At 41.6% G+C, this 27,277-nt stretch overlaps 1 protein-coding gene across 1 annotated transcript in view; it reads left to right on the top strand.

Annotated features, from left to right (window-relative positions):
* LOC311057303 (roundabout homolog 2-like) overlaps positions 1-27,277 on the top strand; it is a gene marked incomplete at its 3' end in the record, with an annotated part of 108,851 nt that overhangs the window by 48,476 nt on the left and 33,098 nt on the right. The window contains exons 3-9 of the mRNA XM_084074258.1: positions 13,908-14,065; positions 14,440-14,560; positions 14,943-15,081; positions 17,861-17,997; positions 19,808-19,819; positions 20,480-20,604; positions 26,035-26,206. Coding sequence (XP_083930384.1) covers positions 13,908-14,065; positions 14,440-14,560; positions 14,943-15,081; positions 17,861-17,997; positions 19,808-19,819; positions 20,480-20,604; positions 26,035-26,206 — 864 coding nt within the window. The remainder of the gene's footprint in view (positions 1-13,907; positions 14,066-14,439; positions 14,561-14,942; positions 15,082-17,860; positions 17,998-19,807; positions 19,820-20,479; positions 20,605-26,034; positions 26,207-27,277) is intronic.

The raw sequence follows: 27,277 nt of genomic DNA, 5'->3' as shown, positions 1-27,277 counted from the left end.
CTGCCTCCTAGACTCGTCTCTCATTGACTCAGAAGCATCCAGATTTTAACTTGTAAATAATGTATGAAACAGATTTGAAACGACCAGGCGGCTCCGGTGAGTCTGTGAACTGTTTGGGAGATTTATAGATTGGAATCTGTGAAGCCCTCATATTACCAAATATTCTGCACAGAACATCAGTATGATCAAGACCCTGAACCAGAGTTCTTATCTGATTGCCGGGACCGGGAGGGGCAAATCGGGGATGAATTGTCTAATTTCTCTTATAGTCGGAGCTAAGCTTTAGGGACTGATGTGTAATGCTTTCTTTCCTGGAGGTCGATGGTGACTGGTGGCCTGCTAACCACATAAATCCTATACTGTACAGTACTTTGTCACACAACAAATATAGCCAGTCTACAAGCTGACAACACGCCACATCAAGACCTATTGTGAGCTTGAAAATGTGTACAATTTAAAAAAGATTTTTTAAATGACATGCCCAAAACAGGGACACCCAGTGGGAAGTGGTTAATGTTAGGGATGTGTAAAAGTGACCAAAATGAAGTTTGATTACTACAGTATAATTCTATTAATAATGATTATTCGAATATTCGACCACGCACATTTGTTTTCACACCTTTAGAGCATACCCACGGTCAATACCTTTGTGTATTTTTTATATCAAAAGTCCCTAAAATTCTATTTTTAATTACTTCCTGTAAATGCAAAAAAAGAGAATACATAAATATTACACCCATACTAGGTATCCTCTAAAACATAGTTACTATGGGCAGGGTTTGGATGACAATATAGCCTTTGCAACAGATTTTTTTTTTAAATATATATACATATATATAATATTTTTTATAGTCGATTTTTATCCTAAAAGCGATTATTCAAATATGCGATTATACTGACCCATCCCTAGTGTGTGTGTGTGTGTGTGTGTGTGTGTGTGTGTGTGTGTGTGTGTGTGTGTGTGTGTGTGTGTGTGTGTGTGTGTGTGTGTGTGTGTGTGTGTGCGCGTGTGTATGTGTGCGCGTGCACACACAAACATTTATCATTGTCTCTGCTCACCTCCAAATCTGTCTAGGTCACATGGACCTTATGTGCACTACACTCATCTTTGCCCATTTCAGAACATTCACATATATACGCAGTCTGCAATCAGCGCAAAAGAAAGCATGCCATGGACATATACCATATTACTATGGATCTGTGTGATAGCATCGCATTACCATTTTAATTAGTTTCCCTTTGTCCTGAATGGTAGCAGTTGGGCATGTGCTTTATTGCGATACCGCCCGTACAGTTCCATGAACACATGCATATCACATCTATGTGATATCCAAACATACACATATTGTGGGCCATCTGCATCTAGCCATGCAGAGATGGATCTAATCGTAATATTACGGTAAACAAGGCTCAGAAAGAATCCCCTGCTGTGCTGGCCAGCAGTACATGTGTGTGATCATGCTGGATGGTTTAGAGGCACAGATGATCCCAGGCATTTCGCTCCTCTCGCTGACACCACTTTTCTCCATTAAATCCCATCAGAGTCAAGCCAGTGGGGAAAAAAACAACCCGCTACAGCCAACTATACTTGCATTCGCTGCAGTCTCGCTTGCATCATTCCTCTGAAAGCGTACCCGAGTGCAAATGTTAGGTGGATGAGTGGCTGCTATTTCCCATGCGGTGTGCAGACATATTTTACTTGTTCCTTGCATCTCTCCGCGTCTGCCTCTCACCGCCCGTACCTTGCACGAGGCACGTTATACAATCCGTTATAGTAATTAAACCTTGTTAGAACACGTTGAGGCCTGTTAGAGGAAACGCAATCATGAGTCGTTATCGGGCATTATCAAGCTCCGCCGCTGGATTTCAGGGCGGCTGTGAAGGATCTCAGTGAGGGAAAGATATGCAGCCTACAAGAAAAGCCCTCTCTCCCTGGGCGATCAGCGATTTAGTGAAACAAGGCGGATAAAAGGTTAGATTCAGATCCCTGACTTGCTCCCTGGCTGAGGCTACATCTCCACAATATTGCTGTGAGGTTGTATGATGTCCATGCTCTCTTCAAGAAAAAGTATATATTTACTGTATACTGGATATATGAACCTTGGTTCCCTTCACGTATATATTTATTTATTTTCTCCCTTCTTTTCTTCATTTTTCACATCCCTGCTGCAGTGAGGGCAACAGCAGAATTCACCTTCTATAATAATCCAGTACCTGAGCCTTGGATTGCAGTATGGGTTTGTTGTGCTCTCCGTTAGAGACACATACGGCATCATTTTAATTAGAAAACGCCTGTTCAGTACCTTTTGCATTAAAAATCATAAACTTGGGGCATGTACATGTAAATGTTTACACACAGCCACAGTATGTAGTTCTTTATCCAGCAGCTACTCAGGTATAAGTAGGTGAAATGGTCGGGGAGCTGGGAAAGGAGCGGAGGGTAACTCAGGTTAGGCTCGGGTGCAGGCGACGCGTCAGATAGAGGAGGAATACACGAAGAGACAGGGGCTAATCAATTATAGATGTGAAAGTGTGGTCTGTGGGAATGCTGTTACTGTAACTGTGAGGAACGGCAAGTGTGAGGGCTGAGGGGGTGGGGGAGGGGCGTGCCTCCTGTGCCATCCACAAACTTCAATTTGCATTACACGACGAGAGAATGGGAGCTAATTAAACATGACAGGGTTTAAGGGCGTCCGTGTTAACCCTTGATGGTGGCTGACTGGTCCCCTATCTCAAAGGGCAAAGAATGCGCAAGGAATGCTCTTTAGAAAGTACGAAGTGTGAATCGTAGATTGTGCCCCGAAATCTGAAGGTGACAGAGGCTGGGATTTTACCAGTACATGTCAGCAAGAAAAGAAGACCCAAAATGAGCACCCATGCATGCTCGGGGATTTGATCAACACAAAAAGACTTGAAGACAGGTATTTTCCGTTAGAAATTTGTCCTTTAAAAATAGAAACTCTGGAGGGGGAAATGTAAATTAATAAAAACCCAGATGACCTAGGAAAAAAATAAAAAGCCCCTACAGGGCCTATTCATTAGCAATAACGCCCCTATGAGAGTATATAGAGATATTACTAATTGGCACAATGTTCTCTCAAAAAGACATATATTATATATATTCAGCACTAATCTCTCCATTTTGTTGAATTTTTAGTTACATTTGTAAATCTTGTCAACAATTTTTTATGGGCGTAATTGCGTTTCACAATACCTGCATACAATGTACTATTCCACCCACTGCATTCAGAAAACGTCACCTGTTATCAATAATAACAACAAAAGAACATACGGTACTAAAGTCAGACAGCTCTTTTTCACAATATTTATTGCGCCATGCACCTCTTAATCTTTGCCTGGCCTTTGATGTTATATATAATGATTTGTTGATTTTATTTAATTTAATACATTATTACTACTAAATACCATACACTGTAACTTTGACTTCTGACCAATAATACAAGTCTCCCAATACAGTATGTATATCGTCGCTATTGGGTGGAAACCTTGTATGTCCAAAACCGCTACTTTGCAGGAAATGGAGAAAAAAAAGAACCTGGGTGCTCCCATCTATCCGATGTAGTTATTATTTTAGTCACAAGTTTTGCAAGACATGCAAAAGTTACTTTTGCATGTATGTCACTGTCACACACGCGCACAAAAAAAAAGCCATTACAAAATCTGTCCGACAGCAACCATATGCACAGCAAATTGCACAATTACCCTGCACTCTTCTCCTTAAGCATCAGCAAACCAGACATCCTGTGTAACTTTAATGCCAACAACTAAATTATTTTTATGCAAGCTGGGACTCTCTGTGACAGGGGGTCATGATCAGCTGATGCTGTGTCCTGCTGCTGCTGCTGTGAGAGCTGAATTATAATAGGTAATGTATTTCTGGGCTCATCGCCCCAAGGGACATTGTGTAAACGCTCATGATGTTGCCTCTGACTGATTGCTGATGACTTTTTTAGGCCAGAGACATCTTAATTTGTTTATTTATTCAAAGATTTCCCAATGCAAATACCCCCCACCCGTCATTTATGCTTATGCTCTCTGCTCTGTCGTATGACAGAGTTGTGCGCCAAAAATAGCAGATCTACAAGCCCCACAACGCCTCGCATTGAGACGTGAGCTTCTACATTGGCAATTTTCGGCGCACGATTACGGCATATGACGAAGTATATTCAGGCTTTATATATATATATATATATGTGTGTGTGTGTGTGTGTGTGTATACAGTATATACGGTGTATATATATATATATATATACTGCTGAGTAGCTTGTAGTACCCCAATGATAAATCTAATCTTATTGATATAATAGTTTCTTAATGTATTTGTCTATATTTGTATTAATACTCTGAATGCAAATTAACTGAAAGTAGTGGAGTCAAAAGTATATTTCCCTCTGAGCAAAGTGTAAAGTAGCAGAAAATTATAATACTCAAAGTAAACTACTTCAAAATTGTACACAACAGTACTTGAGCAAATGTGCTTTGTCACTTTCCACCACTGAGTTTGTGATACTGTAAAAGAAAAGCAGCTTTTGTGTTTGTTTGAGTGTGCGGGTGTATGTGCATGTGCGTGCGTGCATGTGTGCGTATGTCTGACAGAAATGGGACACCCTTGACTGCTGTTGACAAAGTGACACTGCCCTACAGGCTGAATTCTTCACAAAGAGTCTTCAGCAAACTCCAAACTAATATGTACAAGTACAGTACTGGCTCTCAACGTGGGGTCCAGGAGGGTCCTTGAGGGGGTCCCCAGGTAAATGATTCATAGCTAGGAATCAAATGCACCCCTACAGGTCTGTAACTCCTACCGTGTACAAAGGGAACCCATGTAAGAATGACAATTTGACAGTGTAGATTAACGTTAATAACGTTGTATCAAAATGTGGACCTAATGCATATGAGGGTTCTTGAAGTTAAAAAGGTTGAGAATCCTTGTGACAACTGTCACAACAGAGAATCACTTTACTGTTGGAATGCCATTTTCAACACTGGATCACTGACTACAAGTCTTTACAGTGATGTTTACGGTAAGCAACATACACCAGCATCTTTGTGTACTGTAAAATTGAACTCTGAGAGTGTACATGTGTATTTCGTTCCATTTGTACACACAAACTGGAGTTGTTAAAAGTACATTGAAGCACACCAAGTACACCAAGCATGTTTCATACAACAAATGCTTGGGGAAAGAAATACGCAGTACCTACAATATTTAGAAAGAAATGGTGAGAATTTTTGCTCAAATGAAAGTACTCATGGTAAATGGTGCATTTGTAGCGCTTTTATCCAAAGTGCTTTACATAGATTGTGCATTACATTCACCCATTCATTCATACACCGATGGCGGAGGAAACCATGCAAGGCACCAACCTGCTCATCGGGGGCAATTAGGGGTTCAGTGTCTCTAGGACACTTCGACACTAACTCTAGAGGAGCCTGGGATCGAATTGGAAACCTCATGGCTTCCATCCGGCCGCTCTCCCAGCCACTCTACCCTTGAGCCACTGCCGCCCTCATAACACCAAAGATTCATTGTACTTAAACTTCAAGTGCAGAAAATGTGCAATGCTGAAAACTGAAAGTAAAACTGCTCCATTGGAATACTCCACTGTCCAATCTGTGGATGTTTCATTTGTGACATGGGTCGATCGATGCAACTTTTTGATTAAATGCAATGGACTGGTGTTTTACAATACCCAGAATACACTGCAAATAACTCTCTCTCAAACAGCTCTCGAGGCCATTGTCCCTAGTGTCCCCTAGTGGCAGAGGTGAGATAGGCTGTAGTTGTCTATTTGCTGCATCGATAATGCAGAGAGCATTGACAGACTTAGTTAGCACCATGTTGATCATTACTCTTACCGATGAAGACGTGAAGATAAGGTTGAAAAACAGTTGTGTAGCCCTTTAAACCTGTGTGGAGATTCTCTTTGCATACTGTTTCCATGCAGCACCTAATTATATTGAACAGTAAGATGGAAATATAATCAGCTGTTTCATACACAGCAATTTGTACAGTAACCTTTCTGCACACATATAAATCCTTTTTATTTTCCCACACACACACACACACACACACACACACACACACACACACACACACACACACACACACACACACACACACAACCACACAACCACACACAGATGCAGCAAACAAAATGCTGCTTGTGTTAATAGCTGCCTGTAATTAAGTCACCTACCACCATCTGTCTGCTACAGCCATTTTTTTTTTGCTTTTGCATATGGTGTGAATGAAGCTCATTTTAAATCCACGGCTTTGAGTTGGCTCAGTTAATTGTTTTGATAGGTCACAAATAATAACATACAGTACAGCCCACCGCCCTTTTAATTGCTCCTCCTGTGACTGGCTACACAGTATTTGCACCTGTTATACTCACTGAAGAAGAACAGTAGGTCAGAGCATAACATTTGGCAATTTCACTAGATCTTACTTTTTTTATTTTTATTTTATATATTTGTATTGATTTTTAACCAAAACATAAAACACACATAGACCTCAGGTCCTTAGATACATTAATTGCATTTTCACGTATTTTGGTCCATGGGAGCACAAACAGCATTCAGCAGATCTATAGATTTTACTTTAATAGCTAGTTTAAGATTTGTGATCAAGCTGCTGAGCTTCAGTGTATTAAATACTGTGTACAGAGTACGGACCAGGTACTGTATACTGTATACACTGTACTGTACTACTGTAGGTCAGTGATTCTCAACCTTTTTAATTTCAAGGACCCCCATTTTGGTATGTATTAGGCAATGATTTCTATTTCCGGGACCCCAGACACTGTACAATCCTCAGTGATAATGTAACTCTGAGAGTGTACTGTACATTTGAACACTATGAAAGGTACTGAACAGGCGTTTTCTAATTAAAATGATGCTGAACGTGTCTCCAACTGAGAGCACAACAAACCCATACTGCAATTCAAGACTCAGGCACTGGGTTCTTAAAAGGTGAATTCTGTTGTTGCCCTCACTGCAGGGATGTGAAAAATGAAGAAAAGAAGGGGAAAATAAATTAATTAAAATAAATGCAGGGAACCAAGGTTCATATACACAGTATACAGTAAATATATATTTCTTTCTTCTTCTTTCAGAGAGCATGGACATCATACAACCTTACACTCCCTGAGTTACAGACCTCTATGGGACTAAACTATCAATAATTTAGCGGGGACCTCCTGGAACCCCCTAAAGGACTCTTGGGGGTCCTCGGGTCCCACTTTTAGAACCAGTGCTGTAGGTTGGGTTGTTTCCTTATTCACAGTAGAAGGGCACATTATAATGTCTCTGTTTTACTTTGGCCTGCTCACCTTTCACTGTTCACTGTAATTTTTTTGGTCCCATATCAAATGTGTATGGATTCCCTAAACCAAAACCCAAACCACAGCTTTTTCAAGTTTCTTCACTGACTGGCATTTCTGAAATAATGGTCAAATACGCTGACTTGCATACTCGATGAGAAAGAATAGAAGCACGCAAGCCTGATTTATTATATACAGCACTGTACTGGCAAGAAAATGTGTTGGAGAAGACAGTAAATGCATTGTCTTTGCAGACTGAGGCTCTGTGTTGGAACATCAGTTATTGGTATAGACATAGCCTGGCCCGTAAATCCATGTGATTGTTGCCAACTGGTAATCTATGGTGGAATGGGTATGGGGAGCCACATATTGTTCCTGTCGGGCAGAAACCTTCTATCTCCATATTTCATCTTTTTATGTTTTTGTGTTGTTGTTTCTTTTCCCCCATAATTCGATGCCCTATTTTACCTTTTGTTGTGTGACAGTGTTGCGCAAAAGTATCAAAAATTGCAGCTCTACAAGGACACTTTAGATTTTCTTTTCTTATTGGATTGTGTTTAGACACACAAGGTTTCCACCCGACAGCGATGCACGTGTCTCTCTGAAGAGAACTCCATGGAACTTGACTTCAGTGAGAGAAATGAAATGAAACTAGTTTTCTGCTATATACAGTAGAGGGTTTCTACAGTGATGTTCGTGATGTTAGGATATTGGAAATAGAAGCGAGTCCACCGTCTCCCACCCGACCGACTGCCCACCCACCCCCCGCCGCTCCTCCCTCTTCTAATCATAGAATGAGTCCCTCTAATTTGTATTCTGATACCTCCATGTTGGCACCAATTTTTACCACCCATTGTGCCATGGAATGGAGCCTTTCTACAAATCATTCCCTTTCTGATTTGATAAATGAAAGTGGCGAACGACTGAGTCCCCCCCCCCACCCCTCCCCCGGTTGACTTGTTTGAATAATTGAGTAATACTCAAACAGACAGCGTTAGGCAACGATGGCGCACTGTACTGTACGTTTGAAATAATTACGTGCAGGCAACAGACTACACATGGGTGCGGACTCCATAGGGGCTCTACTTTAAAAGCCATCCGATCAGAACTGCACCCATCCATTCCTCTCACGCACGCACGCACACGCACACACACACACACACACACACACATACACACACACACACACACACACACAGCCGCTCCATGAGGACAGGAACAGGGGAATGTACAGTACCACAGTGTGTGTAGACGTAGCTCACCTTATAGTCTAGCCAGCCTCTATAGATGAAATACATTCCATTGAACTTCACCTGGTCAGATTTGGCTCCCGACAACAGCATTCCTCTAATAAGACGCCACAATATTCATCTTATTTGTTTATGTATTTATTTATTTATTTATTTTGCATTTTAGATTTTTTTTTCTGCACTGGGTCTTTTCACTTTATTTTGAGCTATCCAATACCCTCAATATTAACATATATGTTTTCATACATTATTCATTGGGGATTCAGATACAGCAAACCAGCAGTCTCCAGAGACAAGCTTTTTAAAAAGGTGTCCGATGTGATATTTTGGGTGTCACTTTGAAGAGGGAACATTACTCTTATAGGATTGTTGAATCATGTGAAAGCCAGCCAGACATACCGTATGTCTGCATACATGTTGTTAACGTGACAGAGGCTCGCTTCGCTTACTATAAAGCAGACGTGATTGACAGCTGGGTTCGGGGGCTTTCCTCTTATCATTTTCATTTTTCAGAGTTTCACGTATTGTATAGGATCTCAGCAGAACTGTTGGGAACTATATGAGGACTAGCCTGGTAATACATATAGCAAACAGCTTGTAGATTGGTTATTTTCGGTGAATAGATTTGGAGTAGGGGGGGAAAAAGAGCTGGCCAATTATAGACTCCTGGGGGACACTGGTCAATGGAGTAGAAGGGCTTAAGTGGTTAAGTGGGCAAGGATGGGAAGCTATAGTTTATTTGTGTTTCACTCAGTGTCTTGTTAGCTGTTGTTTATTTGCAAGGATACCGCAGTTGCTGTAGTTCTGACCATCTTACATCTTGATTGGCTGAGATGCATTGTAATGATTGGCAGTACAGCGTCTCTCCAGATAACAGCACTCTGAACGCATCCATCTTATTTACATCACCTCCAACCTAGCAAACGACAGCTGTATTTCATTTTTGGCGCTTGTAAATCATAAATATTAATAATAAAACTATGGTGTAATGGCAATGATACACTTGAGGTCTTGCTGCTATACCCATGTCATGGCATAGCACTCCCACTCATGTATTATCATTATCTTCTTAATTATCTAGCGCACACTAATCTTGCATTAGATGTTGGGCTTAGAAATCAGAATATTGACAAACGATGGTTGTTGTTATTCTCTCTTCAAAATGTAATCTACACAAGTGGGGTTCTAATGGTGTGACACAATCCATGTCATGAATAAATCAATAATAAACTCAGCCATAATCAACAATGTCTATCTATTGCTATTGACATGTCAGAATATTGTTATTGTCACAAATGTGGTTCATAATCAAGGCGAATGATTACTGAATACACAAGGCAAACAAATGGTTATTCTAAGAATATTCAGAATATTAACACCAAACATACATCAAGTATCAACTCAATCAAGAAACTGACAGAATCTCAAAGCTTAGTTAATTGTGTGACCATCAGTGTAACCGCTTAACCACAAAACTATTTTGAAAATAGTTGATCCATAAGCTCACAATGCATTGCATCGGCTATTTAAAGAAAATAAAATCGTTTTATTCGTTGTAATTCTTTACACTAGAGATTTCGTGTCGCTACGTGGCCCTGACATCTAAAGTTCGGGCTGCTAAGCAGCCCTCACACCTATGTCGCAAGTCACCCGTTCTTGGTTCTGGTGACTGATATTGTCCTTCTAATGCGAGGGGGCAGTGTTTTTTCAATTTTTTTTTCATTTTTTCATTTTTTTGGGGGGGGAAAATGGAAAAAAAATAATACAATAAAACTATTTAATAAAATGTATTTAAAAAGTAATCAAAAAAACATGGCCCGTCACGTATTAGGAGGCCAGTATTAGTCACCAATAACAAGGACAGGTGTTTTTGATTAATATATCATGGTTAAAATGGAGTTTGAAGTTACAATGGGTTTGTAAAGGAAGGGGGCGTGTCAGATAAAATGAATATCAAATATCTAAATATAGCTGCAAGCAGCGATAATACGGGGCCAGTGAATAGAGAGAGAGAGAGACATGGAAACGGAATAGATTGAAGAGAGAGAGAGTGACATGGAAACAATAGATTGATGAGAGAGAGAGATGGAAACATAATGGTTTGATTGGACATCTCAACCTACTGCCATTAACAGGATTCGAACTCTCAACCTTCAGACTAATAGGCGGCTATAGTGCTATGGCTTTGTCCAGGCTTATATTGTCTGTTGAATATCATAAACTCTTGCCTTCTTTCATGAACCAAGCCCCTGTTTCACTAACACTAAGATCACTCGTTCACAAACCATTTACCAATGAAGAAATTGTACATCTCCTCAGAACCAAAACTAGTGAAAGTAGCCGATCTACAAGCTCACAAACCATGAAAAGTTGTGAGATTGTAGATCAGCTATTTTCAGAATGAAGTATGTCATACGTTGAAAAAACGTACTCTCAAATAAGCATTTCAGGTTATCTTTACCATTTGCACATGTATTCATTGATACAGTCATGTTGTTTGCAATTCAACTTAAATTAAGTCTGCATCAAGTGAGGCTTGAACTGGCGACCCTGAGATTGTGAGGCATTCATTTAAGGAAGACGCCATTGGCCCAACAGACGTAACTGTGAAAAAGGAGATCACACAGATGATACAGTTTCACGCAAATAGCTGAAAAATCCTGGGTTTAAGTGTTTTTCAAACTGCTCAAAATTGCGGACAATCTAAGGGCGGAGCTTACTGGTCAAAGCGATAGATGTGTTCCTCATGAGTCAAGGCACAAGTGTAAGCAAGTTTCACGACTTTCGGCCAAACGAGGCATGACTTTTGCCTGTTTAAAGTTTGCATTTTCAAAAAATTGCTATAGCGCCCCCCTTTGGCCAATTGGAGTGAGATTTGTTTCAGTGATATTTGGAATGACTCTCTACATTACTGCAACGTTTCAAAGAAATGTGAGTCTTGCATGTATGTGTTAGGGGCAGATGAATAATTTTCATAAAACTGCAATAGTTAAAATCTATTTCCTCCTGGGATTTTTGAGTAATCTGCACAAAACATTTTACACATGAACTTAGGACCTTTGCCGACAAAACAAAAGCGGTGGATTTTCCATAAGTGAAAAAATGCAGAAGTTATGAGCCAATGACTGTTTTTCATATAATTCAAAATGGTGGGCGATCTAAAGGTCAGAGGTCAAAAGTCAGACCACGAAAGTTGTCGGGCATGAAGAGACGCATGTGTGTATCGAAGTTTCATGGTTGTAGGTCAAACAGGGCATGAGTTGTACCTGTTCAAAGTTGGCACTTTCAATTGAGTGCTATAGCGCCACCCTTTGACGAATGAGTGTGAGAATTATTTCTTGGTAGTTGGTAGTTTTTCATGAGCATCTACCATATGGCCGAGTTTCGTAAAAAGCGTATGCACGGTTAAGCCAGAACTGGCAAAAACAAGTATTTTTCAAACTGCTCAAAATTGCGGAAAATCTAAGGGCGGAGCTTAATGGTCAAATCGATACGTGTGTTCCTCATGAGTCAAGGCACATGTGTAAGCAAGTTTCACGACTTTCGGCCAAACGAGGCATGACTTATGCCTGTTTAAAGTCTGCCTTTTCAAAAAATTGCTATAGCGCCCCCTTTTGGCCAATTGGAGTAAGATTGGTTTCAGTGATATTTGGAATGACCCTGTACATTTCTGCAAAGTTTCAAAGAAATGTCTGCATGTATGTTTTAGGCACAGATGAATAATTTTCATAAAACTGTAATAGTTAAAATCTATCTCCTCCTGGGATTTTTGAGCAATCTGCACGAAACGTTTAACACTTGAACTTTGGACCTCTGCCTACAAAAAATTCCAACGGATTTTCCATAAGTGAAAAAATGCAGAAGTTAGGAGCCAATGACTGTTTTTCATATAATTCAAAATGGTGGGAGATCTAAAGGTCAGAGGTCAAAAGTCAGAGGGTGAAAGTTGTTCAGCATGAGGAGACGCATATGTGTATCCAAGTTTCATGGCTCTAGGTCAAACAGGGCATGAGTTGTACCTGTTCAAAGTTGCCATTTTCAATTGAGTGCTATAGCGCCACCTTTGGACGAAAGATTGTGAGAATTATTTCTTGATCGTTTTTCATGACCATCTACCATATGGCCGAGTTTCGTAAAAAGCGACTGCACGGTTCAGCCAGAACTGCGAAAAGTGGCAGAAGAAGTGGCAGAATACTGCCAATAACAAAACAGGTCCAGAGCTGAGCTCTGGCCCCGTAAATACTGAATCAAGCAACTTCAAAACTGTCTGGGGTGCTCACAAAAGCACGAGTAGACGTTAAAATGACCCCAAACATGTTTGAAAGTGAAACATCCCTTTAAGCTAATTTTATGCCCAACATTGAGATACCAGAGTTAAAGAGGTTAATAACCACCAGAATGACTGTCTAACAGTAGGCTATACCTGCAGCAATTAGCATCAAAACAAAGCATCACAAGGTTGTTTCAGTTCCTAGGATCATGATAGAGCACAGCTGGCAACCTCAGGTTAAATGGGATTCATTCCACTGAAAAAACAAGGTGTGGCACACAAATGATAATTACTGAATTAATTGCAGCACAATTAACGCAGGCAGCATTTTTTTTAATTGTGTGTGTGTGTGTGTGTGTGTGTGTGTGTGTGTGTGTGTGTGTGTGTGTGTGTGTGTGTGTGTGTGTGTGTGTGTGTGTGTGTGTGTGTGTGTGTGTGTGTGTGTGTGTGTGTGTGTGTGTGTGTGTGTGAGAGAGCGTGGACGTTGGAGAGACACTACACCACAAAGACAGCCAATTATTTATATTCCTGTTTATTTCATAAGTTTATTATTTTAGTCTAACCAACTGTATTTGACAGAGTTGTTTATACTTTTCCTTATTGTAGTAGGGCTGTATCCTTAACTGCACATGCATTACTTTTTTGTTTGTTTAGTTTTATTTCACACTTGCTTTTGGTATGGAAAGTACGTTTCCCATGCCAATAAAGCCATTTTTTAATTGAAATGTATTTCATTGAGACAGAGGGAGAGGTACAGAACATAGAGAGATCGCCACTTGAGGGGTGCAGCTGGAAGAGAGTTCAGTTAGACAGAGCAGGACTCTCACCTCAGCGGTCAGGTCAGGCAAACAAATTCCACTCAGCCAGGAAGTAAAGCCCGTCTTTCAGGCCGAGGACATGGAACCACAAAAGCATGAACGGAATTAAAGAGAATAATAAAAAAAAAAAACAGATGCCGGCACCTTGTATGTCTGCTATTCTCGCATGACGGAGCATACATTAGGCTTAACTACCCCTGCTCTCTGTCTCCCACTCTCCTAGTATTACGTGATGACTTCAGACAGAATCCCCAGGACGTGGTGGTGGCGGTGGGAGAGCCTGCCAGCCTGGAGTGCCAGCCTCCACGTGGGCATCCTGAGCCCACCACCTACTGGAAGAAAGACAAGACACGCCTGGACCTTAAAGACGACAGGATCACCGTGAGTTCAGTCTGATATACTGTACTTCATCCTACGACAGAGTCATACTTCGGCTAAACTCACATTGTGAGCTTGCAGACCTAATATTTAGAGAGCGAGTATGAATGAATCACTTAAACTGGACCGGGGTCGGCTCTGTACTTGGTCTGCTCTCCCCCTCTACACCAAATCTGTTTGCTGAAAATAGCCGAGCTGCAAGCTCACAATGCAGTGCTTGTAGATCTGCTTTTTCCGCAAATGTGCTGTATAGGCATGCTACGATTCAAGTGGTTAAGCATTAGACTACCCATGATTCTCCAACATCTCACACAGTGAGTCTACTGTCGTAGTTGTTGTTGTTGTTCATCCACTCGTGTTTGCTGGCAAAAACACAGGTCCGCGGAGGAAAGCTGACCATCTCCAACACCAGGAGGAGCGACTCGGGGATGTATGTGTGCGTGGCCACCAACATGGTCGGCGACAGAGAGAGCGAGACAGCTCAGCTCTCTGTGTTTGGTAAGGAGTAATAATGCATGTCTGGCTCAGCCGACTGCAAAATGTGCACGGACACAATATCAGCGTTTGCTCCATCTACTTAGCACAGCATTTTATTTATTTACTTCTTTTAAATTTTAATATCATTTTATTGTGTCCTGCAGCTTTCATTTTCTCTCACAGTTTTTATGATTTTTTTTATTATACTGTACAATTTGTCTTTTATTTATAATCTGTCCTTTTGACTGCTCTCACTGTGAAGCACTTTGGATCCTTGATTTGTTAATAAATACAGTATACTTATTTATATAACTGTATGCCTAAAGGCTTTTTATATCGTGTGTGTGTGCGTGCGTGCATGCTCGCGTGTGTGTGCGTGTTTGTGTGTGTTGCCTACATGCAGAGAAACCAGAGTTTGTGCAGCGGCCAGTGAACCAGGTGGTCCTGGTGGATGAGAGTGTAGAGTTCAGGTGTCAGGTCCATGGCGACCCACCGCCCTCACTGCGCTGGAAGAAGGACGATGTGGATATCCCCCGTGGCAGGTGAGGGCTGTTTCTGTGTGTAGTGGTGGGGGAGGGCAGAGGGTTCCAAGTGTACGTGTTAATGTGCATGTCTGTCTTATCTTAACAAAGAAACAAAACAGGGGAGGGAATTGTCTTAACCACTGAAGATATAATTAATCATAAAACAAATAGCAAAAATAGCCGTTCTACAAGTTCACAACACATCACATTACAAGCTCTGAAGCTTGTATATCTGCTATTTAACAATTTTGAAAAGAATGTGGAACACATTTTTGATTTTGTAAAAAAAAATTAAAACCTGCCCAAAATAGGGACACCAGGGTAACATACATTTTTAGTACATAGCCTACATTGAGTTGTTAAATTATGATATTATCACAGATAAAAAAGGAAATGCATGTATTTAATCAAGTCCGGGTGGGGGTGTTGGTATCAAAAGCAGAGACATGGATTCACATCCCCCCCACAATGTGACAGTGATACACAACGGACAGTGAGGCTGGACTAATGAGTCCCAGTCTGCAAACGACAGGCTCCTGACATGCTGCTACTGAAAGACTTTGATCATCATGACAAACGGTGCTTACCAGCTGAGCTGTATTTCAATTAATGTTACAGAGGAGCAAGGTGGCGACCGCAAATATACCACAATAAAAGCAGAGAGGAGATAGCACAGAAACTAATCATGCAAGTGTTTTATTGCCTGTTGGCATCCAGTAGCCACTTGCACAAGATATCAATGTGGTCACCGCAATGCGTCTCTGACCACCTTCTGAGATTGTGTGGGTGATGAGACCACTATCACTCTAAAAACAGCACTAAGTGTTTCTTTCACTCATAATCATTGGGAAACCTCTTTTGGTGGTATTTACTGTAGCACGTCCTGAATTTTAAATTGTGGTATATCACCTTTGTCAAATGGCCCTATATAGAACCATTAGAGGTGTCTAAACTAAGCTGAGGGACCAGTAGAGAACCAGTAGAAATCCTCTAAAGGCAGTGGTGCTATATACTGTACTGTAGCACCTCAACCATAAAGAACCTCTGAAGAACCAATATGTTCTGTTTTTTTTTAAGTATACCTCACCAAATCCATGCATTTACTCCTAGAATTAATGCACGCACTGTGCAAGCGTATAAGCATGCATGCGTGTGTGTGTGTGGGTGTGTCAGATATGGAATGACCACGGGGAGCCTCCTCGCTCACATGGTGGTTGAGTGAGATATAATGTAGTATCCACCCGTCTTTCTGTCCACGTCTGTCAGTCTGTCTGCCTAACGCATTGCCCTCTCGCTCAGTAACCCCTTGACTCCAGGAACATGGCCCACTTTTCAGACCTACCTCACGTCGTTTCTCCTCCTTCCCTTCCACTTGTATTCTTTTTCCCCTCCTCCTGGGAGGCCTGTATCTGGGTCAGGGATGTGCCGTGACTGGCGCCTTCGCCGGGGTCCAGACGAACCCCACAGCCCCATTGATGTTCTCCCAGCACTCTTATTGCGGGCCCATTTCAACTGTGACCTTTTGTCTCCAACAACCCCCCGCGTGCGCCATCTTTCTATCCCCAGTTTGACTCTTAAATTCTAAATCGGTATTGGCTGAAACAGACGGGATCGCACAAACGCTTCGTCTCACGCCAAAGGAACTTCCTGAGTGTGTGAGGAAGGCCTACAGTAAACGCTCCTCTACTCCCGTCTATTTCAGCGCCCTGCTGAACCCCTTCAGTCAGCTCCTCGAAGCTGATGGTCGTTCGCAGCCGCAGCTGCACCACCACTGGCTTATTAAGCCCATTTATACTTCGTAATATGACGGTGTTGAGCGGCAAACATGGCTGATCTGCCAGCTCACAGCGTTAAGAGCTTGTAGATCTGCTATTTTTGCCGCCGAACAGCGTCGTACGACGGCGCATAAATGAAGCATTAAAGGTAACTGTGCTGGTGGAGGTAAACACTGACCCGTTGTGTGTGTTTCTATGAATTAGTTATTTCCTCGTTCATCAGATTCAGTTCATCAGGTTTAGCCATTCCCCCTCCCCCTCTGTCTGTCTGTCTGTCTGTCACTTGGTCTGTCTGTCTGTCTGTCTGTCTGTCTGTCTGTCTGTCTGTCTGTATGTCTGTCTGTTTGTCTGTCACTTGGTCTGTCTGTCTGTCTGTCTGTCTGTCTGTCGCTGTTTTGCTGCTTCACTCACTCTTTGCTCATTATCTTCTTGCTTTTTCTTCCACTTTCTCCCTCACATGCACACGCACGCACACACGCACACATACATACTGTACACACACGCACGCACGCACGCACGCACACACACACAGACACACATGCACACATACATACAAACACACACACACACACACACACACACACACACCAAACGGCCGGCACCGCAGTGGGTGGTTCATCTTTATAAATATTGAAACAGTTGAACAGTCAGGGTTCCAGCTGAAAGCACCTTTCATTTCTTTCTTTTTTTTGCCATGCCTCTCGTCTCAGAATAATTGGCCCCTCTTTCTTTCTTTTTTTTTCTCTACAACTGTAAGAAAGACTACGCAGCAGGGAGCCTTAATTGCTTCAGAAAGCCTGTCATATTGCTAAAAAATTATGACTTGCTGTATGTCCAGAACCTTATTTTGGAAACTTCTGAGGACATCCCTCAACATCCTGTCATGATTTGAAATGTGTTTATATATGCATGTAATCACGTTCTGATTTCTGTTCCCAGTCGGAAGGTGGCTTTTGACTGAAAATGACCTGACAGCGGTGACTGTTGATTTGACTGCATTGTCTGTCTCTCCGCTGCCATAGGTACGACATCAAATACGAGAAAGACGATTTCCTGCTCAGGATAAAGAAGGCGTCGGCCAGTGACCAGGGCACGTTCACCTGTCTCGCTGAGAACCGTGTGGGAAAAGCAGAGGCTTCAGCCTACCTGACTATCAGAGGTCAGTAACAAGCAGTGGGAGCTCAGAGACTATAGAGCTGGTGGCAAAGCGAAGTACCCATTCCTCAAGTTTTAGTTTTAACTGCCAAAGCGGGACCTAGTGTAGAGTCCTAGAGTAGACCATACATGGGCAACTGGCGGCCCGGGGGCCACATGCAGCCCCCACCTTCACTTAATGTGGCCCGCAGGTTAATATCGGAATACTGATATATTATTGATTTCAGCTGTTACAATTCCAAACATGCAAATATTACCCGCTTTAAATACTTCAGTCCATATTTGTATCTTACCTGCTGGTATAAAAAAATTGTTATGTCCAATGTATTCTTATTTAAGTTCATAAACTTAACATAAGTATAACTAAATGCATTTGAAATTAAATACAAATGTTACTTTTCAAAAATAGCAAAAAAAAATCAGCATTCCAATTCAGAAATAGCTAAAATAGCAGATCTACAAGCTCCAAACGTGTCGCACTGCGACGCGTTTTGAGCTTGTAGATCGGCTATTTTTGCTACTTTTGTGTGACATAGAATGGCCCGACAGCATATGCAATGTGGCCCTCTGGAGTGAGTGTGGAAATATGGGCTAGTGGTCCTCTCCATCATCAAAGTTGCCCACCCCTGTCCTAGACCAATCTTTCCTCCATGTCCCATCTTGTGAGTGGTATTGTTCCCTTGCTGATGGCTTGAGGAGTTGGGTTCAGCTCTGCTTACACACATGGTGGACAAGGGGGATCATAACAGCACTTCCCCTCCTTGGTTCCAGTCGTATAGAATGTAGCCATAACCTAACCAGGTCACATGCAAAGTGTATGGCCTATGGGGGGACGGGGGGGGATTCTCAAACCTCTCCTCTCAAATTAACACTCCATTTGAGACCTATAGTAATGCCACAGTCGTAACCCTTGAAGCGCTCTGTAGTACACTCATTTATGTTGATTCCATACGTCTTTGTGTGTTAGTGGCTAATAATAATGATGTATTTCATATGGTTTGTGTGACAAATATGTCATTTGTGGCAAATATGTCCTATAATATTTCCCTACTCTGGAATTACATGGGCCAAAGAGTTGCTTCATGTTTCCAAAGGTCAATTGGCTGTGACACCTTGATATCTAAACAGGATCAAAGGTGTGAATGTGTTAATTGTGATTGTCGTGAAGCATCACAATTCATAGACCACTGCTTACTGCCCCCCTCCTCCTCCCTTTGCTGTTGCCAAGGCAATGCACTGTCCTTAAAGGAGCACTTCACCTATTTTCGACCATATATTCATATAATTGGCCTAGCTAATGCTCATTATAAGATGGCACAATTTCCGTCTACTCACTTTGTGTGTCATTGGTAGGCTTTAGACGGTTCAGAAACCTGCCTGCCAATGACATCATTGATGGGGATTATAAGCTAATAGAAACTACAGCCTTAATCTTCCTTGAAAGTTAGCATGCTGAAATAGAAGCCAATGTTCTTGCATGAATAAAAAATATACAAAAAATGATGTCACTGGTAGGCAGGTTTTTTACTGTCCACACCCCTACTCTGAGACACAGAGTGAATAGACAGAAATGGTGCCATCTTATAATAAGCATTAGTGATGACCAATTATATGAGGATAGGTAAAAAAAAAAAAAAACAAGTGAAGTGGTCCTTTAAGCCCCATGCTATCACCTGCTTCAGTGACTGAGCCCCTCTCTCCTGCCACACCACCTCATTCATTTCTGATTTCCATGTCTTTTCTTTCTCTGTCCCTCTATTCCACTCTCCTCCTGTGTTGTGTCTATCTCACCCAAACCATTGTTCTGTCATCAGCTCGCCCTGTTGGTAAGTAAGAGCTGATCCCATGGTGCATGCCTTGCTCACAGACTGTTACTGATGGCACACGCACACGCACGCACGCACGCACCCTCGCACGCACGCACGCACACACAAATTATGAGTGAATTAACATTACCATGTTCATCCCACTAATATTGACGTTGTACATCCTCCCTTCCCACCTTGGTAGCTTTGCGTTGCAACAGTGGTTGAAGCATTCCCGTTCGTTCAACAGGATCCAGACATATTTGATCCAGACATAGTCGATATGCAAAGACCCCCAATAGATGCTGAGTGTTTCAGAGCCCTGCTAATTAGTTGATCTCATTCATTCAGCTGGATGAATGTCTCGTGAATGAATAGATCTCACAGTAAATGAATAGACCTTGACGTGACGCATGAAGCCTCTAGTTTGTAGCTCAGGGTTTATTAGGTGTAGCTTTCCTTGTGAAATGCCACGATAGAGTGCTCTGTATAACAGTAGATGGGCTGTTGTTGTATTGTGTAATGCCTGATTTACGATTGTGCGTCGGTGTCGCGTGCCGAAAATAGTCGATCTACAAGCTCACAAGCTCTTTTGCGCTTGTTATATAAGCTATTTTCGTTGTGCGACATCAGTGTGCAACTAATCATAATTAATCATAATCATTTGACTTTTGACCTCAGAGGCACCCCAGTTTGTGGTGCGACCACGTGACCAGATCGTGGCCCAGGGCCGTACAGCCTCCTTTCCATGCGAGACCAAGGGCAAGCCCCAACCTACTGTCTTCTGGCAAAGAGAAGGCAGCCAGGTAAGAACATGTGTATGGACTGTGTGTGTGTGTGTGTGTGTGTGTGTGTGTGTGTGTGTGTGTCCACAACGCGTCGCAGCGCGACGCGTTGTGGGCTTATAGATCTGCTGTTTTTCGGCTTTAGGCTTACGGTTAAAAATGGCAAAATATATATATATTTTAAATGGCATTCATAAAATTGCTGTCCTAAAGCGTTGATGTCCTCACAAGTATAGTAATACAAACGTGTGTGTGCATTGTGTACGGATAAATACCGAGGACCTGTGTGCCTGTTACTGATTGGTCAGAACCAAAATTCCAATAAGCTCCTGGACAAACAGTGCTGCCTGCTGTCTGTATTTGACAATCAATTCAACATCAGGTGTTAGAATGCCGGCCACTCGGGTATCTTAACCACATAAACCCTCTGTACTTAGCTCCCGAGTCAAGAACCACACCATTGAGCACGGTTTAAGGATGTTTATTAGAAAATAATGATTGAAGGAGGAGGGGAGGGGGACGTCGTTTCCGGGAGGGTCGCTGACCCAGGAGTCTTTGGGGAGGAGGTTGTTTGCATCGTCGGCACGGCAATCGTGGGCGGTGTCCCTCCTGCAGGAACCTGAAGAGAGATAGTGAGAGAGGAGCAGGGGAAAAGCAGCTGTGGAGCTGAGAGGGGTGGTGGAGGGATGCGAAAAGCATAGAGGCTTCTGGGCGGTTTGGGCACGGTATAAGTAGTGCCAGTAGATTAGTGTGTAGGGCGGAGTAAAGGGTTCTCCGCCTCCTGAACATCTGTTGTCCCAACTCCTTTCAAATGGACTTGAATTGCCTCTGTCTGTAATTGCTCCGCTCTTTTTTCACTGTACAACAAATTCTTCGGCAAAAATAGCCAATTTGTGAGCTTGTAGATCTGCATTTTTTGGCAAGTGTTCCCCCCAGAATAGTGATGCTGGGGGTTCAGGTGGTTCAAGTGGTTAATATACCTCCATTGAGGTACATTTGAAGATCATTTTAGCAAGTTTCTATTTATTTTTTTTGGCCATGAAAATCACGGCAACCACAATCGATTCACTTGCTCTGTCCCTCACAACCCTGTTCATTCACATTGCACACACTGTACCCTACAGTATTATGTAAACAGTCACAAATTTTGTTTTTTGTTCAGCTCATTGTGTCATTATTATCAGATTTTGGTCGTCTGGTGGAAGGTTGGAACTAAACTCTGTTGCTACAAGACAAGTACATTGTCTATATCCCATAACCCGGAGAGACAGGCTGTCTCTGTGTGCCAGTTGATGGTCTATATCCCATAAGCCGGAGGGACTGGCATGGTGAAATTGGCTAGTTAATAGTTTAGATCCCATAAGCCAGAGGGACGATTGCATTGTAATTGGCTAGCACAACTGCTGGGGTGTATGTTGCCGCAGACCCGTTGAAAGAGAGAGTGAACTTTGATCACAATCACATGGTTCATGCATCAAGTGTGCTTCTTAAACACTGATGAATGGGGTTCAACGATGGAACTATACCGTAGTGTTTGGAACTATGTTTTGCCTTGTGGCAGGCGTTACTTCCACATTCTTTTTGTTCTTGTTGAGAACACCACAACAAATTCCCAATCAACTGTAAGTTGGTTTTGGAAATATATAATTGAATATTCCTGTATGAATATCCTCTGTTTACAATGGATGTCTGTGGGAGTGTCGTAACTAAACTGCCCAATGTCCTAAAGTGTATAGCGGCAATGTCTCTTGATTGGTGGGACTCACTTTTACCAAAGAAATGGACTCGGCTCGTGAGTTTCTGCTAACAAGATCCCATAGCTCAGAGGGATGGCCATTACAAGTCACTAATATTGTAGTGAGTCACTACAATATTTTACAACACTATTATTGACAATATATATAGTGTGTGTGTGTGTGTGTGTGTGTGTGTGTGTGTGTGTGTGTGTGTGTGTGTGTGTGTGTGTGTGTGTGTGTGTGTGTGTGTGTGCGTGCGTGCGTGCGTGCGTGCGTGCGTGCGTGCGTGCGTGCGTGCGCGCGAGGGTGCCTGCCTCCCTCCCCTATTTGTCGTACAGACATAACTACTGCGGAAACTAAACTAACCCTCCCTTCATTGATTTAATTGAGTTATGAAAGATGGCCAGTGAGCTGACTAAACGGATTGAGCCAAAGGGGCGGCAGAACACGGTTCTGTGCCACAGACTGATAATGAAGCGCTCATCAATCATAAATCTGCACGACTCTGACCAACCAATTCACTTCAGCAGAAACAACATTCATTTGCTGCATTAGAGTCATTAGACATAATGGGAGCAGACTAATGGCCTTTTCAGCCCATCCGTTTGTCTGCTTGAAGCACTCTGTGGTCTAGGTCAGTGGTTCTCAACCTTTTTTGAGCTCAGGACTACTAGCATATTTCGAATTATCCTCAAGGACCACCCTACCCCACCTCCCCACAACAATATACTGTATATATAGGCCTAATTAGTCTACTCTACGGTATAAGAACGCATTACACAATCACTTCTAGTTTATGACTTTTATTATTAACATTTAATATTAATGATGATCTTATGTTTGCCCGCCGGTATCGTGCACCGAAAATAGAAGCTCTAAAGTACAAGCTAAAAATTTGTTGCAGCGCAACAGTCTTCAAGCTTTTTTTTCCAAGCTACACCAATTAGTTCAAAGATTGTATTAAACTGTATGGATATGTGAAATATTATTTAAACATATTTTTGACACATTTACAATATTATTATTGTAATATATGATATACATTATTATTATTACAAATATACAATATATACTATATATTTTTAACATTTTTATATATTTTTTCCCATGAACCACCTGTAATTATGCGTGGGGTCAACATGGGGTCCGGGGGTCCCCATGTTGAGAACCACTGGTGTAGGGTTGTTCAATCTTAGTAGACACAAGACTGTTATTTCCCACTCTGAGTTACGCATGAATGTTGGAATAAGGACACATTCACACAAAGTGTTGTGATCGAGCAGAACGATAATCTAACTCCTCTAGCATTTTTGGAAACCCATCCTGCAAAAAAGTAGTTCCGTTTTCTACAAATTGAGGATTGAGAATCGCTTGCAGTGTCACTTTTTAAAGACAGGAACTATAGAACATAAACTGAACATAGCATTATGTAAGTATTCCATAGAAATATATCAGAGATGAATGAGCACAAAGCAGCATTGGAAGTACAATAATTTATTGTTTATTAAACTCTATTCTAATCAGAATAGTCACTCTTGCACCAGATCATCTTTAAAAACATTGACATGTTTCATGGTGTATTTATAATGTATAAGTCATGTATATTTGTATTATGATTCAGGGAGTTGATTTGATTGAATCTGAATTCTCCACACTGTAATTATGTTCATTAACAGTTAATTAAGTGTAGCACACTTACTCAGTATTACTGTCTTGATCAATTAAAATTGGTACTTGGTAACGCTAACTACATTTATATCCTTGTCTATTTTAACATACTCAAGATAGTATCTGGAGCGAAGCTCTTTCAAATATTTACAACCCTGCATTTGTGCACACACTCATACACATGCTTAATAAAATATCTCCCATTAATATTAGAACAGTACATAGAAGTATGTTTGACAGCTTTTGATTTTTGTTTTTGCTCACTTGGTTCAAATGTCAGCCCATGAATAAACATTATGACCAGTTTGTTGGTGACGGCACTGTATCTATATTATCTGTCTCAACATATTTGCAAGTAATCAATCTATAGTATCCATGTTTGTGTAGCCAAATGGTAACTCATGAAGCTTGGTGTATGTTTAACAGGCCAGAGAAAGAAATTGAAGTAGGGAGGAAGAGAAGCACAAACAAGTACAGTAAAAGACAGGGAACATGATGGTTTGCTTGTAGGGATGCTGTGAAAGTACTTAATTTACTTTAGTCAAAGAAGCAGGTTTTCTTCATTGACTGTATACCCAGTGGGTGTTTGGGCTTAGAAGAGTGCAGCTGATGGATGGCTGAACTGTCATACAAAATGTATTTCTTTATTTTCTGAATTCATGCAGTCTACCTCGATTCATCTGCAGAGAAAGGTTAGAGATGTTGTGCATGTAAGAGCTGTCGACATTATCATCATATGGATGATGATCATGATGACGATGAGAAGAAGGCGAGAAGAAAAGAGCTTTTCATTATTTTTTTCTATAGGCTTCAAGCTTTTCAAGCTGCTGTCATTACTTGACTGGATTGAGGTGTGCAGTACACAGTAAAACCCTCTGCGTTAAATGTTAACTCAGAGTTACAAATGGAGAGATTATACTCAGAGTTAAATGTTTACTGAGGACTTTACAGTGTATCTAGTATATGCAGTACACTACATTTTTTAATCATCTGACCTTCACTTTAAGCAGACGTTTGGAAGGGCATGTGCTCAGCCACACATTTAAAAGAAGAAAATACAGAGCAACTGCAGTTCAGTTCTGCGGGAGAGGAATGAATGAGAGAAACTTTGTTGGCATGAAAAATGCCACTTTCTCCTATGAAGGCAATCAGGCAGATGCTCAGGCAGGTGCTCGGCCACCGGTTGGCTCATATATGCACGTGCCTGACTTCAAACAGTTCAGTTTGACTCCTTGGAGTGTACATCTAAATCAGTGGTTCTCAAAGTGGGTGCAGGGACCCTCCAGGTTCCTTGCGGGGGTTCCAAATGGAGTTCGAGTTCAAAGTTCAAGTTGTGGTGGGCAGACGGTGTTTGTGGTGGGTGTGCAGATATGCCCATATATGGACTGGACAACAGTTGGGACTCCCACACAACATCAGGTGGGATGTGGCAGCCATGACTACAAATGGCAACAGAAACCAGAATGTCCTCCATGTCAGTGCAAATAAATATTGAGGCAACAGCTGAGTGGATTATGCCCAAATATTGTGTGTCTGGACAAATATGCTCATGTTTGTCCGTGTCCATGTGGGAGAGCGGGAGAAAGGTAGAGAGTCTATTCCACCCATGTAATAACCCAGCCAATGCTGGGTACCGAAACCTGAACACCCTGATCGATAAGACGCATTGTCAAATAAATGTATAAAGCACATTTACAGGATGTACAGCACCAAAGTGCTGTACATCCTGTGAATAAAGCAGCATTAGAATATAACAGACACTAACCATCATTAAAACGTGAGAGTTAAAACTACATAAAATGAAAACGATATACAATAACACAAAGAACAGAAGATGAAGGGGGGGGGGTGCATGTCGTGGAGAACGGTTTAAAATGGTTCAAATCCCAGGAAGGAAAGTGTGTTTTCAGTATTGATTTAAAAGTGTCTAGAGAGTGGGCAGCACAATAACCCTGGCAATCCTAGGAGATTTTGACCTCCAGGAGCAAATGAGCTACCAAATGGAGTTATTCCATGTAATTGACGTTCTTTTGTGTTCCGTCTGTAGGATCTTCTGTTCCCCAACCAGCCAACGCAAGAAGACAGCCGTGTGTCTGTATCTGAGTATGGAGAGCTGACCATCATGTCGGTGCAGCGCTCCGATGCAGGCTACTACACCTGTCAAGCCCTCACTGTAGCTGGTAGCATCCTGGCCAAGGCCCAGCTCGAGGTAGCAGACGGTGAGGTCATTTCCCATTGTTGAATGCACACAATTTAATACAACCCACTTACATAGTATAACAAAGTTTGAGTCACGTGCTGATCAGTGTCTTTATTTGAAAAAATCCCAGGATAAATGATCACCTCACCACATACAGTATAACCCACATCAACATTTAATTATATTAGGAGTGACCAGTGCACTAAGTAATGAAAATTTGAAAAAAATGAAAAAGAAGGAAATTGTTGATCACAGTTGCAGTTCAGTTAATCATCATTTATCATCATTAACCTTAATTTCACCTTGATAAACCATTGAGGAATAATCCTCATTTACAATGGCGAGTAACAAAAACATTATTTTGTAATAAATCAAATGCGTGGGAGGTACTTACATAATTTTTTTTAAACATAATAAAGCATTATTGTAAATTAACAAAGAATATACATAACACACATATATAACAGAGTATGATAAACAAAATCATTACACTACAGTCACAGAGTAAAAACGGCATTTGAACCGATGTAGCGCCAATTTCGGTTTCAACAGGTGTAACATGGAGCCATTGGAGCATGATCCTATTTGAAACATTTTAGGCTGGGAAGAATTTACTGATACACACATAACACAGAAACTGGCCTGGCTTTGAATGCTACAGAGAAAGATATACAAAGAGCAGGACACTCTAAAGTGAACTAACATTGAGGGCTCTCATTTCCCCATGGTAAATGTTTTGGGGTGTGTACAGCTCTAATTTTGTTCGTTAAACAGTGTGTTTTCTTGGCGCAAAGCAAGGCGTACCGTGCAAAGGTGTTGTATTCAATATCTGTCTGGATTAGTCATGGGTGGGTTTTGGGCATAACATGAATTAAACCAATCAGTGTCTCCTATTCCCTTTAAGAGCTAGTTGTGCCTGCATCATGGATCATTGTTATTTAAATGTTAGATTTGCTGGAGTTGGAGGAGACACAAACACGTTTTTGCAGAGGAAAATTGCATTTGACCATCAGCATTAATAATGTGATATAATGATGTCAGGAGGTGTGTGGGGGAAACAAAAGCTCTCTGATCACCGAATCATCACATG

Source organism: Gymnoscopelus microlampas (genome assembly GCF_963454915.1).
Source record: "Gymnoscopelus microlampas genome assembly, chromosome: 12".
NCBI lineage: Eukaryota > Metazoa > Chordata > Actinopteri > Myctophiformes > Myctophidae > Gymnoscopelus > Gymnoscopelus microlampas.
The sequence above is the reverse complement of the archived record's forward strand: the minus strand, read 5'-3'. Positions and strand labels throughout refer to the sequence as shown.